The sequence below is a fragment of the Erythrolamprus reginae genome, chromosome 1, assembly GCF_031021105.1.
Source record: "Erythrolamprus reginae isolate rEryReg1 chromosome 1, rEryReg1.hap1, whole genome shotgun sequence".
Classification (NCBI taxonomy): Eukaryota; Metazoa; Chordata; class Lepidosauria; order Squamata; family Dipsadidae; genus Erythrolamprus; species Erythrolamprus reginae.
Window position 1 is genome coordinate 177309463 of NC_091950.1, and position 17127 is coordinate 177326589.

Consider the following 17127-nt stretch of genomic DNA (forward strand, 5'->3'; position numbering starts at 1 on the left):
TTTTACACAGTTTTACATCTTTCATATTTTATTCCAGATATATTCCTTTAATCTATTTCTTTTATCTTTATTAATACACTTCAAATTTAAGATTTCCCCCACCTTCCTCATCTCTTTCAAGTGTTACATCTGGATTACATCATTCACTTATATTCAAACTTCTTTATTTATATCAATTTTCTAACCATCTATAAAACTTCACCCAAGTTTTGTAATACAATGAATCTTTATCTTTTAATCTTAATCGTAATCTGTTCATTTCAGCACAGTCCAAATGTTTCTTTATTATCTGCTCATCTCCAGGAATGATTCCTGCTTTCCAATTTTGTGCAATTACAATCCTAGCTGCTGTTACTATATGTATTATTAAATATATGTCTTCTTTTTTGTATTTTTCTGGTAAAATTCCTAAAAGAAAGATTTCTGATTTTAAGTCTGGCTTTTCTTCTACCATTTTTTCCTAACCATGTTTGTATCTTAATCCAAAATTTTCTTGCTTCTGTACACATCTATCATATATGATAATAAGAACCGGTATTTGCTGACATTTCTAACATTTTACTGATTTATCTTTAAACATTTTTGATCATTTTTCTGGTGACATCAATAAAACAATTTTACATATTTTCTTTATATGCTGTTGCCATGGTTAGTTTATAATTTTTTTCCCATATTTGTTGCCATTTATCCCATTCTATCCTGTATCCAAAATTCCTCATCCAAATTATAATTGTTTCTTTTACCACTTCTTCCTCTAATTCAACTTGTAACAAATAATTGTATAATTTTGTAAACATTTTGTCATCATTCCCTGTCAATATCTCATCTAATTCTGATGTTCCCACCGTAAATCTATCTTGATTTTTATCTTTTTAATATCTTGATTGTATTTGCAAATGTGTGAACCAGGCTGTCTAAATTCCCTGTTTCTTTGGCTCTTGTTTTCAGTTCTAATTTTTCTGTCAAAATATCCTTATATCTTATATTTTTTACAATTAATAATATTTTGGAGGTACAAGTGTTTCCATTATTGAAAGCCACATTGGTATTTCCATATGTTTACTTTTTCCCACGCATTTAACAAAACTATTCCTTAAACAATGCTTCTGAAAGTATTTTATTCTTCCCATACCATAAAAAAGCTGGCCAACCTATTTGCAAATTGTGACCTTCCAGAATTAATAATATTATTGTCAGGCCCAAAGCCATTATGTGAAGTTAGAGGCTTTGGGCCTGCCATAGTTAGCAGCGATAGGGAAACGGGAGGGGTGAGAGAGAGAGAGATTGATACCACCACACATTCCTTGCACAGAGTCCAAGGTCAATTAAACAAATTAAGTAGCCAGTGAATCCCTGCACCGGATTGGTCCATGTGATTGCACTTGTGGGTGAGATGAACTTTAACCTGGATGGGGAACTGACAATAATTTAGTGTTGGAATGCCGGAGCACGAATCCAACATGGTGAAGCTAGTAAATCGAATCTTGTGAGAGCACAGTAGTGAAATGTCATTTATTTCTCAGATGCTATTTGGTTCGTTGACACCAAATTCCAACACTATTATCTTCAGTCCCCCATCCCGGTTAAGGTTCATCTCACATCCCCACACCCACAAGTGCAATCATGTGGACCAATCCAGTGCAGGGATTCGCTGGCTTATTCATTTTTTTAGTTGACCTTGGACTCTGTGTAAGGAATGTGTGGTGATATCAATCTCTCTCTCTCTCTTTCACCCCTCCCGTTTCCCTATCGCTGCTAACTGGCAGACCCAAAGCCTCTAATAATGGTTTTGGGCCTGAGAGGTCTTTGCAGATTGATTGATTGATTGATTGAGGACTCGGGGCAGCTTACAACATATAAAATAACAATGCATAGCATCCTGAATCCAATCAATAGTTAATAATCTAAAAACCCAAAGACCATAAAAACAGTCATACCCATTCAATACACTAACTCGCATAATTTTCGTTGGTCAGGAGCAGAAGTCTAATAGCCCCAAGCCTGGTGACAAATGAGTCTTGACACTCTTATGGAAGGCAAGGAGGGTGGGGGCAGTACAAATCTCTGGGGGAGCTGATTCCAGAGGGCCGGGGGCCCCACAGAAGGCACTTCCCCTAGATTTTACCAAGTGACATTGTCAAGGCCAACTCTGTGGGACCTGACTGGTCGCTGGGACTCATGCAGCAGAAGGCGGTCCCAGAGGTATTCTGGACCGATGCCATGTAGGGCTTTATAGGTCATAACCAACACTTTGAATTGCGCCCGGAAACCAACTGGAAGCAAATGCAGTCTGTGGAGTGCTGGAGAGATATGGGCATGCCTAGGCAGGCCAGTGACTGCTCTCACAGCTGCATTCTGCACAATTTGAAGTTTCCGAACACTCTTCAGAGGTGGCCCCATGTAGAGAACATTGCAGTAGTCGAACCTCGAGATGATAAGGGCATGAGTGACTGAGTACAGACTCCCTGTCCAAATAGGGCCGCAACTGGTGCATCAGGCGAACCTGGGCAAATGCCCCCTTGCCACAGCTGAAAGGTGGTATTCTAGAGTCAGCTGTGGATTGAGGAGGATGCCTAAGTTGTGGAAGCTCTCTGAGTGTCAAAAGATTCCCACCCCCCACAGTAATGGACAGACAGATGGACGTGTCCTTGGGAGGCAGAACCCAAAGCCACTCCGTCTTATTGGGGTTGGGCTTGAGTCTGTTAGCACCTATCCAGACCCTAACAGCCTACAGACACCAGCACATTACTTCCACTGCTTCACTGAATGGACACAGGGTGGAAATGTACAGCTGGGTATCATCAGCGTACTGGCGGTAACTCACCCCGTGGCCATGGATGATATCTCACCCAGAGGAAGAGGACTGACCCTGAGGAACCCTACACGGGAGGGACCTAGGAGTCAATCTCTGATACCCCACTAACACTGACTGCAACCGAAGAGGTGAACCACCATAAAACAGTGCCTCCCATTCCTTTCCCCTCCAGCCGGCACAGAAGGATACCATGGTCGATAGTATCGAAAGCCATGAGAGGTCCAAGAGCACCAGGATAGAGGGTAAACCCCTATGTTAATGGATTTTCAGAAGATGTTAAAAGATGGGGCTGCTTTGGCAAGCTTCTGGAGATTGACAAGTGGACACTCTCAAGTTCATGGGCTACATGTTAGCATCAAATAATTTTAGAATTAATTTGCATTTTGAATTTATTTTAGTATTAATATCAATGTTTTATCATATAGCATTTAGACTTATATACATAGAAACAAAGAAACAAGATTGATGGCAGAAAAAGCCCTCATGATCCATCTAGTCTGCCCTTATACTATTACTGTAGTATGCTGGAAGTTTGTTCCAAGCATCTACTACTCTTTCAGTAAAATAATATTTTATCACGTTACTTCTAATCTTTCCCCCAACTAACCTCAGATTGTGCCCCCTTGTTCTTGTGTTCACTTTCCTATTAAAAACACTTCTCTCCTGAACCTTATTTAACCCTTTAACATATTTAAATGTTTCTATCATGCCCCCCCCTTTCCCTTCTGTCCTCCAGACTATACAGATTGAGTTCATTAAGTCTTTTCCTGATACATTTTATGCTTAAGACCTTCCGCCATTTTTGTACCCCGTCTTTGGACCCGTTCAATTTTATCAATATCTTTTTGCAGGTGAGGTCTCCAGAACTGAACACAGTATTCCAAATGTGGTCTCACCAGCGCTGTATACAGCGGGATCACTGTATATATACTGCTTCATAGTGTTGTATATACTGTATATACACTATATATACTGCTTCATAGTGTATTTACAGCCCTCTAAGCATATTACAGCATATTGTCTCCAGCAGTCTGGGTCCTCATTTTATCCACCTCGGAAGGATGAAAGGATGAGTGAACCCTGAGCCGGTGGTGAGATTTGAAATGCTGGACTATAGTTAGCAGTTATCTGAAGTAGCCTGCAATGCTACCCTCTAACCACTGCACCACCCCGGCTCTAACTACTGTGTATCCTCTACTGCGGATAATTTATTGTAAAACCAACAAGAATTCTGAGAAGCAAATAAGTACATAAAATGAAGAAATAGAGCACACAATAGATTTGCAGAAACATGACATTTATTAGTCACTAATTTGAGAGGAAGTTAACAGCACTGAGACCCAAGAACACGCAGATTAAAAATGCATGCATCACATCAGCATTCTCTATGTAGAGCAGAAGAGAGGCTTTCCACTTTTAACTCGTTTAAGGTGGTGTATACTAGAAACAGACATGGATACATTCGGCTGTGTTTAGACTATCATGTGTGATCACTGCATCTCTTGAAAAATCATGTAAACTAATACAATTCAATGATTCATGAAAATAAACTGAATCAGGCAAATTCAGCTGGATTAAAAGAGGAATGACATACTGAATTTCAGGTACCCAAAACTCTCTTTTAAACACCTAGTGAAACTAGGATGGATAATGTTTCCTGAAAGTTTTGGATGCCAGACAATTCCTCACATGGATCAAGAGAGAAAATAAGGCATTTTGGGCGACTTATGAATTGTACTGAACTGATGTGGCATAAAGGGCCTCCTTATTGTCCATGTCAATATGAGTCTCCATTTAAACTGCTTCTACGTAGTTGGCTGGAAGCATGCCTGTTTTGCCTGTTCTTTGCACAGTTCCATACATCCATCCTTCATCGATGGCTTGGACGTTGACAATTGTATCACCATCTTTGAAAGAGACTTCATCAGCATCCGCTGCTGGGTAGTCATACATAGCACGATACGTCTTCTATTGTCATATTAGAGAGAAAAATAATACCCAAATGTTACTAGCACAAATATAAGAATACAATCAATTCAACACTTCTGTGAAACTTTGAATATAAAGACCTCCCTCCCAAACACATTGACTGGGGAACAGCAATTTCCTTGTCTTAAATCTGACTTGTTTTCAACTACGTTTTGGCCTCTGGATCCAAAAATAACCACAGTTTTTGTCTATCGCTTCAACTTTTAAAGCTACAGGATACCCTCAAAAATCACACAAAGAAAAGTAAAAACGTACCAAATATATTGTTTACAAAGAATAATTTTATTCATACAAAGGCTATAATAGTTACTGCAAGTTAAATTGTGTTCATACAAATAGTTGTTTTTTTTTAATCGAACGGTAATTATACATATTACGGTAAAATTTTTCACTTATAGTTTTTTCTGGAGTGTTTAATCTGTGGACACTCTCGCTTGATGTTCCAACAATAGTCAGCCATCATATGTATATCCCATCTACCTTGATACCGTGCCTCCATGACCTTCAAATCTTGGTGGAATTGCTCACCCTGCTCATCACTGACTGCACCAAGATTTTCCAGGAAGTTATCAGGATGGCTATGTAAAAAATGCAATTTGATGCTCATGTTGTCTAATTAACTATATTATATATATATAAGATGTAGAGAAAAAACTTGATGTGGTAGAAAAAAATCAACTACTGTTTTGAAACCAGCATGCCTAATGAAATATAAAAAGCTCAAAAATCAAACTCAATGGAACTTGTGTTACAAATTGTTCCCCAGTGTAATATACCTCAGTTCCTCAAGTGAATTCATCCCAAAGATGACCATCCATTCTATTTTTCTCCCAAGAAATGGCAACCCTTCCATACAGAGCAGGCAATGATGAGTTAATGATAAAGTATAACCTAACGTAATCGTTTCTTCCCCATTACAATGTGCCACCATTTGCTTATATGTAAGCAGCTTGATGTCATGAATCCAGGTTCCACCATTTTAATGAGGTCATTGGCTTGTGATGAACTCACCTGTATGCAGTCTCAATTCAGAAATACCCTCTGCCTGCAGAAAACAGCATTTTTATAGATAATTTTGTCAGAAAGTTTTGCTTACCCCTGCAGTAGATGGATGAGAGGGGATGGAAGATACTGTAGTCTGTTGAGTCGCTACAGAAGATGATCTCTGTTGTGGCAGCTCTACAGTTTTGGCATGTTTATAATCCACTAATAAAGGAAATGAAATCGAAATATATCAGAAGCCAAACAAACAGACAATTGTGAAAAAGATTGGAAGCCATTTCTTTATCATTTTCTTTATACTATTTTCTTCTTTCTATATTTCTTCTTTTTTTCCTGCAGTTTTAGTTTCTTTTAATCTTTTTTCTTGTTGTTCTATTTTAGTTTCTATTTGTTAAATTTTCCATATGCATATAAATTATGCCACCAATTTCCCCTATAAGGTGACTGGGCAGTTTACAAGTTATAAAACAAGTAGAAGAATGGTTAGAATATTAATCAGTTGATCAGAATAGAGCTAGAGTGGACCTTGGAGATCTTCTAATCCAACCTTTGCATAACACTTACTTCATAGGTTAAAATTCTAAAACTGTATTGAAAACAAAACTAAGAGTTGGCTAGAATATTCTGTCAGCCACCCCTGGTAGTTAGTGCCTCCCTCATATATATTTGATGGGAATTTATTTATGTTTTTACCTGTTGTAGTTGTAGGAAAGTATCCTCCATTGGTGTAATATGACAAATGCTGATCGGCGGCCTCTGAATGCTCAGATTTTTCATCCCCACCACTGAGACTGACAGCACTGGCGGAACGTGAATGCTCTCGGCTACGTCGCTGGGCTTGAACTGGGAGCCAGAGGTGAAGAAATAATAGTGAAAGGGAACACTGTGGTTTCTTACTTAGCAGGAAAGTAAGATATGTTCAATTCCTAACAAAATAATGCTGCATTTGAAAGAGCTAAAAGCATAAGCTGCTACCAGGGGTGAAATCTAACAGGTTCTGACAGATTCTGGAGAACCAGTAGTGGAAATTTTGACTAGTTCAGAGAACTGGTATTGGAAATTTCGAGTAGTTTGGAGAACCGTCAAATACCACATCTGGCTGGCCCCACAGTGGGGTGGGAATGAAGATTTTTCAATACCCTTCCCCCAGGAGTGGGGAGGGAATAGAGATTTTGCTGTATCCTTCCCATGCCATGCCCAACAAGCCACGCCCACAGAACCGGTAGTTTAAAAAAATGTAGTTCACCAGTGGCTACTACCTTGTGTTCCATCCATAATGAAGCTCAAATATTCTTTTCTATCGGTACGATGCTCACAATTTCACAGACAGCACAACATACCTGCCAGCATGTGTAAGCTTCTCGACTGAATGTTATCTTCTGCTGGGTCATAGTCAAAGACTGATCCAGGATTGGTTCGCCATACACGAAGGCCTGCAGAAATGTAGGATGAGAGTGGGATGTTCTTTTGTGTTATTCAGTTTTATTTTGCAATCAAACCGTCAAAATGTAAGTAAATGAATGCTTGTTATTTTTATAAGCCACATTTAGAAAAGTAATTTACTAGTTATGCTTGAAACACAGCTTGAGTGAGAAAGAGCAAAGCTATTATGAGAACAAAGCAGGCTGCCCGATAAACAAACAAACAAACCTTTAAAAATAACAGACAAACAATTATGGTTAAATTATCTAAGACACTTTCCAAAAGATTAAATCTAGAATAGACCATTAACTCAATAGATGACTTCAATATAAACTTGCTGACGTCCAGAATAATGTCTGCATGCTATGAAGAATGGATTTTACAAGCTCATTTGGTTTAGACATAGCGTAAAGTTTAGTACAGTGGTACCTCTACTTACGAACTTAATTCGTTCTGTGACCAGGTTCTTAAGTAGAAAAGTTTTTAAGAAGAAGCAATTTTTCCCATAGGAATCAATGCAAAAGCAAATAATGTATGCGATTGTGGAAACCACAGGGAAGGTGGAGGCCCGGTTTCCTCCCAGGAGATTCCTAGAGAGGCCACACGGAGGCTTCTCCCTGCCTTTCCCAGCTCTGTTTCCTCCCAGGAGATTCCTAGAGAGGCCCCATGGAGGCTTCTCCCTGCCTTTTCCGATTACAGTTTCAGAAGCTCAGGTTTGTAAGTGGAAAATGGTTCTTGAGAAGAGGCAAAAAAATCATGAATACACATTTCTTATCTAGAAAAGTTTTGTAAGGAGATGTGTTTGTATGTAGAGGTACCACTGTACAGGTAAACTCTCAGGATAAATCAACTTTAAAAAAAAATGTATTCTGTAAAATTAATTCTTTGTCACATATCCTGACACAATGCATTATAGTTTTGTATGCTTCATTTAGGAAAATCCATAAAATATAAGATATACCTGTTAGGTTACTTATTTCTTGATCTTGACCTATTCGTTTCTGCTCCATTTCTACAACTCTTCTCTGAATGCCCCTATAGTTAATGTCACTGAAGTCTTGCATATTTTTCTTTACGCGTTCTGTTATGGGATCTGTGACAACAGGTGTGAAACTACCTTTGGTCTTTTCAAAATCTTCATGGTATTTCACCTGGAATTTTAAAAAACAAAATACAAATCCATTCCAGATAGTCATATTTGAGATAGCTTATCTGGTAAGAGTGAGTAGTGGAGTACAACACTCATCATTTTCAACCTCTAATAATTATGAATTATTTTCCCAATATTTGATTTTGTTGATTAAATAAAGTATCCATAGTATTTTTGCTTGAAAAGCATCAGGTTGGGGAAAGTTATGTTAAGTAAGTGATTAATATCTGCTTACCATCTGAAATCAGGTAATATTTATATCATAAGTTATCCAAACTCCACAAGCCGGCTTTATATTTTGCTTCGGATGTTACATTTGAATGGCTATATCTTAAAATATGTTATAATTGATAATTTACTTGAGCTGTTTCTTGGCTTTTATATAAAGCAGTACTCACTGTGGAAATGTGCCTTTGTGTCTCCCGAACACGCCTCATTTCAGGGGTATCCAGGACATAAGGTGCTTTACCTTGTACTTGCTTCCGGAAGCTATCCGAATAGAGGATCTGACAACATTAGAGAGAGTAAACAGTTTTTAAAAAGATGTTTCATTCTGAAGTTGCAAGGAATTAAGAAATGCCAAACATGCAAACAAATTTAGGGGCATATAAGAAACACTTATTCTTGATCTTAAAAAGTTATTGGGCATGTAATAATATTGCTTAAAAAACCCCTATTTATATATTCTCTTAACCTACTCAACCTGAAGGAAATAGCTTTCAAAACAACAGCAATGGAACACAGACAACTGTTTTGTATTGTCTCTGACTTTGTTTTTTTCTGCATGGCTCATAGAAGGATTTAAGACCTTCTGCTTATAAACATGGTCTATTTCCAACATGGCGCATCTTAATCCCAGCTACTGCCCCTATCAATCTTATGCCAAGAAAAGATGCCAGCTTTAGATTTTGGTTGCTCCAAAGGCAATGGTGCTTTTCTCATGATTTGGTAGTCCCCAAAAGCACTTAGTGCAAACTCCTTCCATGCAAATCTGAAGCACAAGTGATACAATCAAGACAAGAGTGGTCTCATTTGCTCCTAGACTGTGAAGGAATGTAAGGAAGAGAGACCCTATAGCAGATAAAAACCATCTCTGTGATTAGAACTCTAAGGTCCAAAAGGGGAGAGCAGATCATGAAATCCAGGATTGGAGTTCTGAGAAAGATAAAGGCCACACAAAGCCAATATTGGTGCTTGAAGTGGCTCCACCATCATCTTAATGTAGCTTAAATGCCTTTGTGCATTTAGACAAAAGAAATGTATACCTTGACGTCTACAATTGTATGCGTGTTGACTTCCTTGCCTTCTTATTAGGTCTTATATTCTCGGACATAAAATAGTTAAAAATATCTGTAAGGAACTGCTTCAAGGCACTCTTGAGGAAATCTTAAAATTTACACTTAGAAAAATGCTTGTTTTGTTTTGTTTTAATAATGTCTAAAATGCAAATATTTTGATCAATGTAACATGAATAATATAAGGTTATTTATCTTTTTTTTAAAAGTCAAGCTGTTTACTGAACCCAGTGACAATTTAAAAATCCTTAAGCCATGCCTAAGTAGAAATATGACACAATTAAACACCAGATCATATACTTAGATAATATATTAATTTCTAAATGCCAACATAAAGCTATAACACTAATGCAGTTATTAGTATGGAAATATTTTAAACATTACATAAATAATCTACATATATAAGTGTAAACAACAAGTATATGTAAAGTATATAAAATATAAATTGGTAATTCTTGAAAATACCGAGCTAATGTTTTCTTGATTGCGCTTAGCCCTCTCCATCTCTGGAGTGATAGAAGTTGGTGTTCCTTTTCCCAGGCTCTCTTTGTACAAAACCTATACAGCATACAATAAAATGTTCAAAAATCAAAGATTAGATGTTTGTTTGTAAACAAGGTTGTTAAACTGGATTACTATGAAGTAGGAATGTAAGCAAGGGGTGGACACATAACCCAAGAAACAAAATGGTTAAAAAGTTACAGGTTGAAATAAAAACAAAAGAAGAACAAAAATGTCAATAAAAGGAGTGTTGTGTTTAAAAAATATAAAATGAATAGGTTTGAGCTCTATCAGATGCAGGACAAGATTGATCAAATTTGTTATTTTAAGTTACTTCTTTGTTTTTGTTTTTCCAATACCAAGCTAATGTTTTCTTGACTGCGTTTTGCTCTTTCAATCACAGGAGTAATTGGTGTTGGGGTTGCTTGCCCCAAAGTTTCTTTGTAGAGAACCTGAAGATTGTAACAGTATCCAGAAATCACACAATCACAAAAAAAAGTCACACACACAAAAAAATCACAAAAATATAATTCAAATAAAACATCTAGCTTTTATTTCTTTTGCCCAAAAAAATGCTCAAAGCTTTTTCTGAAAACAATACAAATAAAAATATAAAAATAATGATTTTTGATGCCCAAGGTAAATTTGATAAAAATGAAATGTCATTTGAGATATGGTTATTTTTTTCCTCTATTTCACACAAGTTAGGAAAACACATACTTCATTGGTCACAGTTGCATGGTTTAAGATTCTTACGAAATCAAAGATATTTAATTAAACTGCAATATGAATACAAGACAAAGAGGTGCTTGAATCAAACCTCACTTATTTGTTAGAGGGATCTCTGCAATATATGAAAAAATATTCCATGAGAAATCGCAAAGATAAATTATTGCATATTTGGGGGAAAATTAATAAGGGCAACATTCAAGTAGCAGCATTTAGAAGGAAAAATTAGGAAGGTGAGATGATTAATACAGAAAATATTATTTTAAAGATAAGGATTCTATCCAGTTAGCAAGATCCATTACATTGTGAAATGGTTCTTTTCAATGAAGTCTTTATGGTTAAAATAATGGTCCAATATTAGTTATCTTACTAACGAAATAATAATCAAATAACTTCTGCTTTCTATCAATTGCCTGCTCAATGAAAATCATACAACAGGAAGTTACCTTAGCATGTTTTTCTCATAGGGAATGGACTATAGGCACAGTGTATAGCTCTTCATACCAACTCATAGATTTTTTTCAATCTTATTCCTGTACACATTTCTGATCACATTTTACATTTCACCAAGACAACTAGACACAAGAACAGGTTTTCCCCGAATGCCATCACTCTGCTAAACAAATAATTCCTTCAACACTGTCAAACTATTTACTAAGTCTGGACTACTATTCCTACTAGTTTTTTCTAATCATTCCTATCACCCATTTCCTCCCACTTATGACTGTATGACTATAACTTGTTGCTTGTATCCTTAAGATTTTTATTAATACTTATTGTTTCCTCATTGCTTATTTGACCCCTATGACAATCATTAAGTGTTGTACCTCATGATTCTTGACAAATGTATCTTTTCTTTTATGTACCCTGAGAGCATATGCACCAAGACAAATTCCTTGGGTGTTCAGTCATACTTGGCCAATAAAGAATTCTATTCTCCTACTGATATTAAGGTTCTATGGAGTCCACCAAGGACTCCGTGGTATAATCTTGATCTACATAGATTCTCTTTATTCTATTTATTTTTCTAGTTTATATTTTTTGATTGGATATGATATAATTTCTCTGAAAATCTCACTACACCATGCTAAAAAAATATCAAGAGCATGAACAATAACCTCACTAAAGAAAAATACACTGAAATCCATCATTACTGTCAGGCCCCAAAATAATAATAATAATAATAATAATAATAATAATAATAATAATAATAATAATAATTTTTTTAAAAAATTGGATTTGTATGCCGCCCCTCTCCATAGACTCGGGGCGGCTAACAACAATGATAAAAACAGCATGGGGCAATCCAATAATAAAACAACTAATAACCCTTATTATAAAACCAAACATACACACAAAACCAAGAATAACATGTGGAGTTACTTATGAATGGTTTCCTCTATTATTCTATATACACAGAAGCCTTCTGTCTTCACCTATAGACAAAAACTTGCTAGATTAAAACAAGTATTTGCATAATTACAGACAAACTCTAAGAATTACAGATATACTCTAAGAATGGTCAAACATCTGGCAACTCCAAATCTCAACCAAAAAAAGCTCTGTCCTACACATTGGCAAAAGAATCAGAACACCAAATACAAGCTGAATAAACAAGACCTTGCAGACAACTCTCACTCCGTAGAAGACCTTGGAATACTCATATCAAATGAGCTAAGTGCCAAAGCCCACTGTAGCAGCATCACCAAAAAGGTTTCAAGAGTTGTTAACCTAATTCTACATAGCTTCTGCTCCGGTAATCTCACACTACTAACCAGAGCATACAAAACTTTCGCCAGACCAATCCTTCAATATAGTTCATCTGTCTGGAATCCACACCGCATTTTGGACATAAACATTCTAGAAAATGTCCAGAGATACTTTACTAGAAGAACCCTCCACTCTTCCACTCACAACCCTACGCAACTAGACTTACAATCCTACGTTTAGAAAGCTTAGAACTACGTCTTAAACATGACCTAAGCAAAGCCCATAAAATCCTCTGCTACAATGTTCTTCCTGTCAATAACTACTTCACCTTCAACCACAACAACACACAAGCACACAATAGATACAAACTTAAAGTAAACCGCTCTAAACTCAACTGCAGGAAATACGACTTTAGTAACCAAGCAGTTGATGCATGGAGCTCACTACCAGACTCTGTAGTATCATCCCCTAACCCCCAAAACTTTACCCTTAGATTAGCCATTGTTGACCTCTCTCAATTTATTTTATTTATTTATTTATTATTTGGATTTGTATGCCGCCCCTCTCCGAAGACTCGGGGCGGCTCACAACAAGTGAAAAACAATCCAATACAATCCAATTAATTAAAAATATTACAAGTTTAAGAGAATCCCCAATACTAACATACACACATACAAGCATACCATATATAACTTCAACGTGCCCAGGGGGAGATATTTAGTTTCCCCATGCCTGACGGCAAAGGTGGGTTTTGAGGAGTTTACGGAAGGCAGGAAGAGTAGGGGCAGTTCTGATCTCCGGGGGGAGTTGGTTCCAGAGGGCCGGTGCCGCCACAGAGAAGGCTCTCCCCCTGGGGCCCGCCAACCGGCATTGTTTAGTTGACGGGACCCGGAGGAGGCCCACTCTGTGGGACCGAATCGGTCGCTGGGATTCGTGCGGCAGAAGGCGGTCTCGGAGATATTCTGGTCCAATGCCATGAAGGGCTTTAAAGGTCATAACCAACACTTTGAATTGTGACCGGAAACTGATCGGCAGCCAATGCAGACTGCGGAGTGATGGTGAAACATGGGCATACCTGGGTAAGCCCATGACTGCTCTCGCAGCTGCATTCTGCACGATCTGAAGTTTCCGAACACTTTTCAAAGGTAGCCCCATGTAGAGAGCATTACAGTAGTCGAACCTTGAGGTGATGAGGGCATGAGTGACTGTGAGTAATGAGTCCCGGTCCAGATAGGGCCGCAACTGGTGCACCAGGCGAACCTGGGCAAACGCCCCCCTCGCCACAGCCGAAAGGTGGTTCTCTAATGTCAGCTGTGGATCGAGGAGGACGCCCAAGTTGCGGACCCTCTCTGAGGGGGTCAATGATTCCCCCCCCCCAGGGTAATGGACGGACAGATGGGATTGTCCTTGGGAGGTCAGTAAGGGGCGTACATAAATTCACCACAGTTCCTTCCATCCCCTGTACTAATGTTTCTCTTTTACTAGTATGATATACAGTGATCTCTCGATTAGCGCGGGGGTTACGTTCCAAGACCTCCCGCGCTAACCGATTTCCGCGTTATACTGGATGCGGAAGTAAAACCACCATCTGCGCATGTGCGCCATTTTTTTCATGGCCGCACATGCGCAGATGGTGGAGTTTGCGTGTGGGTGGGGGGAAGACCAAGGGAAGATTCCTTCAGCCGCCCAACAGCTGATCTGCTCCGCAGCGCGGAAGCAGCGAGGAGCCGAAGATGGGGTAAAGGCAAAGGGGAAACCCCATCTTCGGCTCCTCGCTGCTGCCGTGCTGCGGAGCGGATCAGGTGTTGGGCGGCTGAAGGAACCTTCCCTTGGTCTTCCCGCCAGATCACTTGCCGCTTGCCGCTTGCCAGTCCACGCCCCCCTGGATGAGCGGCCCCGCACGGGAGGCTCAGCATTCCGTCAGTCGCAGCGCTGGCTGTCAACTTTTCTTTTTAGCACTGGGGAGGCAAGTCAGCTCCTGCCCAGTTTTAAAAAGAAAAGTTGACAGCCAGCGCTGCGGCTGACGGAATGCTGAGCCTCCCGTTCTCCCACACCTCGCCCCTTCCGGTTTCGGCGGTTTCGCAGCGCTGGCTGTCAACTTTTCTTTTTAGCACTGGGGAGGCAAGTCAGCTCCTGCCCAGTTTTAAAAAGAAAAGTTGACAGCCAGCGATTGTTCCGCTGCCGCCAGCATGGCCTGGCTGGCAGCGGAAAATGTAACCTTCGCAACCTCGGAGAGCTTCCTGGGCATGAAAGCTCACGAAAACCAGGAAGCTCTCTGAGGTTGCGAAGGAGCCCACGATCACTCGGCTGCAAGCGGGAGGAAGGCGAATCCCACGGGGCTGGGCTCGGTTATCCCCTCGGCTCCCCTCCTACCAGCCCCGCCGCGGAAGGCTCCATTCTGTTCCCTGAATGGAGACCGCCGGCCGCTCAATCGGGTGGCAGGAAAGCGAATGTCACGGGGCTGGGCTCGGCTCCCCCAGCCCCGCCGCGGAAGGCTCCATTCTGTTCCCTGCCGGCCCGATTGAGCGGCCGGCGGTCTCCATTCAGGGAACAGAATGGAGCCTTCCGCGGCGGGGCTGGTAGGAGGGGAGCCGGGGGGATAACCGAGCCCAGCCCCGTGGGATTCGCCTTCCTCCCGCTTGCAGCCGAGTGATCGTGGGCTCCTTCGCAACCTCAGAGAGCTTCCTGGTTTTCGTGAGCTTTCATGCCCAGGAAGCTCTCCGAGGTTGCGAAGGAGCCCAGGATCACTCGGCTGCCGGCGGCAGGAAAACGAATGTCACGGGGCTGGGCTCGTCTCCCCCCCATAGCAGCCCCGCCGCGGAACGCTCCATTCTGTTCCCTGCCAGCCCGATTGAGCGGCCGGCGGTCTCCATTCAGGGAACAGAATGGAGCCTTCCGCGGCGGGGCCGGGGGAGCCGAGCCCAGCCCCGTGACATTCGCTTTCCTGCCACCCGTAGCCGAGTGATCGTGGGCTCCTTCGCAACCTCGGAGAGCTTCCTGGGCATGAAAGCTCACGAAAACCAGGAAGCTCTCTGAGGTTGCGAAGGAGCCCATGATCACTCGGCTGCGGGTGGCAGGAAAGCGAATGTCACGGGGCTGGGCTCGGCTCCCCCAGCCCCGCCGCGGAAGGCTCCATTCTGTTCCCTGCCGGCCCGATTGAGCGGCCGGCGGTCTCCATTCAGGGAACAGAATAAAAAAAAAATTATTTTTTAATATTTTATTTTTTTAAATAATATTTTTTGAAAAACCGCGTTGCAGCGTTTCGCGCTAATCGAGAACGCGCAAGTCGAGGGACCACTGTATATAAATATTATATCTTTGTATACCACCAATAGTACCTGACAAAACAAATAAATAAAATAAGTAAATAAAAACTAAGACATTTTAACCCTCTTCCTGCTGAGCAAACTTTCCAAGCCGTGCTGCGTCTCTTCCTTCAGGAAAGCAGCCTGGGAATTCACACTACATCTCATCACAATTATTATTTCTACAGAACAATGCATTGGTAGTCTAAGTTACCATATTTCAGAATCATTTTTGTCAACAAGATCTCATTTCTGCATATCATTACATCAGTTCCAGAACAAAACTATGATTAAATTATGTTTTCTCATGCATTATGCAACTTAATCAGCAGCTGAAATACATATAGAAATGTTAACCATGTGTTTATACATCTCAGCCTTTCATAATCCCCAAAAGAGATAACTTCTATTTTAAGGTTATGTCATTGTTTGTGAATTATTTTGCCTCTTACAAAACAGTTATTTGCATAAATCTCTTCTCAAGAACAAGTTATTTGGACCAGAAATCGTAGCATGTAGTAATATCTGGATAGAGTCCTATGGCCATCTTGCTACATTATGAAAATTCTTCAAAATCTGATAGTTGAATATTAATATTAATATCAGAGGTATCCTATGAGTAGAAGGTAAGTGATCAATATATCAGTATTTTACTTCAAGGATATTTTTAGACACAAAAGGCAAAATTCCTGAAGTTTTGTTAGCATGTTATATTTTATTATATCAAAAATATTTTTATTTTTAAAGTACCGAGCTAATGAACTCTTGATTGCGTTTCGCTCTCTCCATGTCAGGAGTGATAGGTAGGGGGGTACCTTTCCCCAAACCCTCTTTGTACAAAACCTACAAGGTAAAAAACGGGTGTCCAGTCATCATAGAATAGCAACAACCAAAATGATATTTCAAGAGTTTATAATGTTAATGCCAGGAGCACACCAGCTTTCAGTATAGAAACTGTTGATTTGTGTCAGAACAGAGACTTTCAGTCAACAACCAAATAGAAAACAATGTAGTAGGATAAGGAAGCTGATAGACAGCACACGCTAATCAAACACTCTGCTGAAGAAAGTAGTAATTCAAATCTTTCTGGGAATATGTTAAAAGTTAAGTTGCAGAAAGAGTTCAAAAGGTAGATGGTTTAGGCCAAGAGGCAGAAATAGGAGTTATAGTTCAGTTAGAAAACACAAAGCTCTAACACTTTTAATATTA

The 17127-nt window shown here is 39.8% G+C and overlaps 1 protein-coding gene across 1 annotated transcript in view; it reads right to left on the reverse strand.

Moving 5' to 3' along the window:
* Positions 1-4546: 4546 nt before the first annotated feature.
* NEB (nebulin) overlaps positions 4547-17127 on the reverse strand; it is a 244026-nt gene continuing 231445 nt past the window's right edge. The window contains exons 150-158 of the mRNA XM_070737126.1: positions 16669-16761; positions 10534-10626; positions 10139-10231; positions 8777-8884; positions 8190-8379; positions 7147-7239; positions 6500-6649; positions 5901-6010; positions 4547-4783 (exon numbers count right to left, since the gene is read on the reverse strand). Coding sequence (XP_070593227.1) covers positions 4610-4783; positions 5901-6010; positions 6500-6649; positions 7147-7239; positions 8190-8379; positions 8777-8884; positions 10139-10231; positions 10534-10626; positions 16669-16761 — 1104 coding nt within the window. The 3' untranslated portion in view covers positions 4547-4609. The remainder of the gene's footprint in view (positions 4784-5900; positions 6011-6499; positions 6650-7146; positions 7240-8189; positions 8380-8776; positions 8885-10138; positions 10232-10533; positions 10627-16668; positions 16762-17127) is intronic.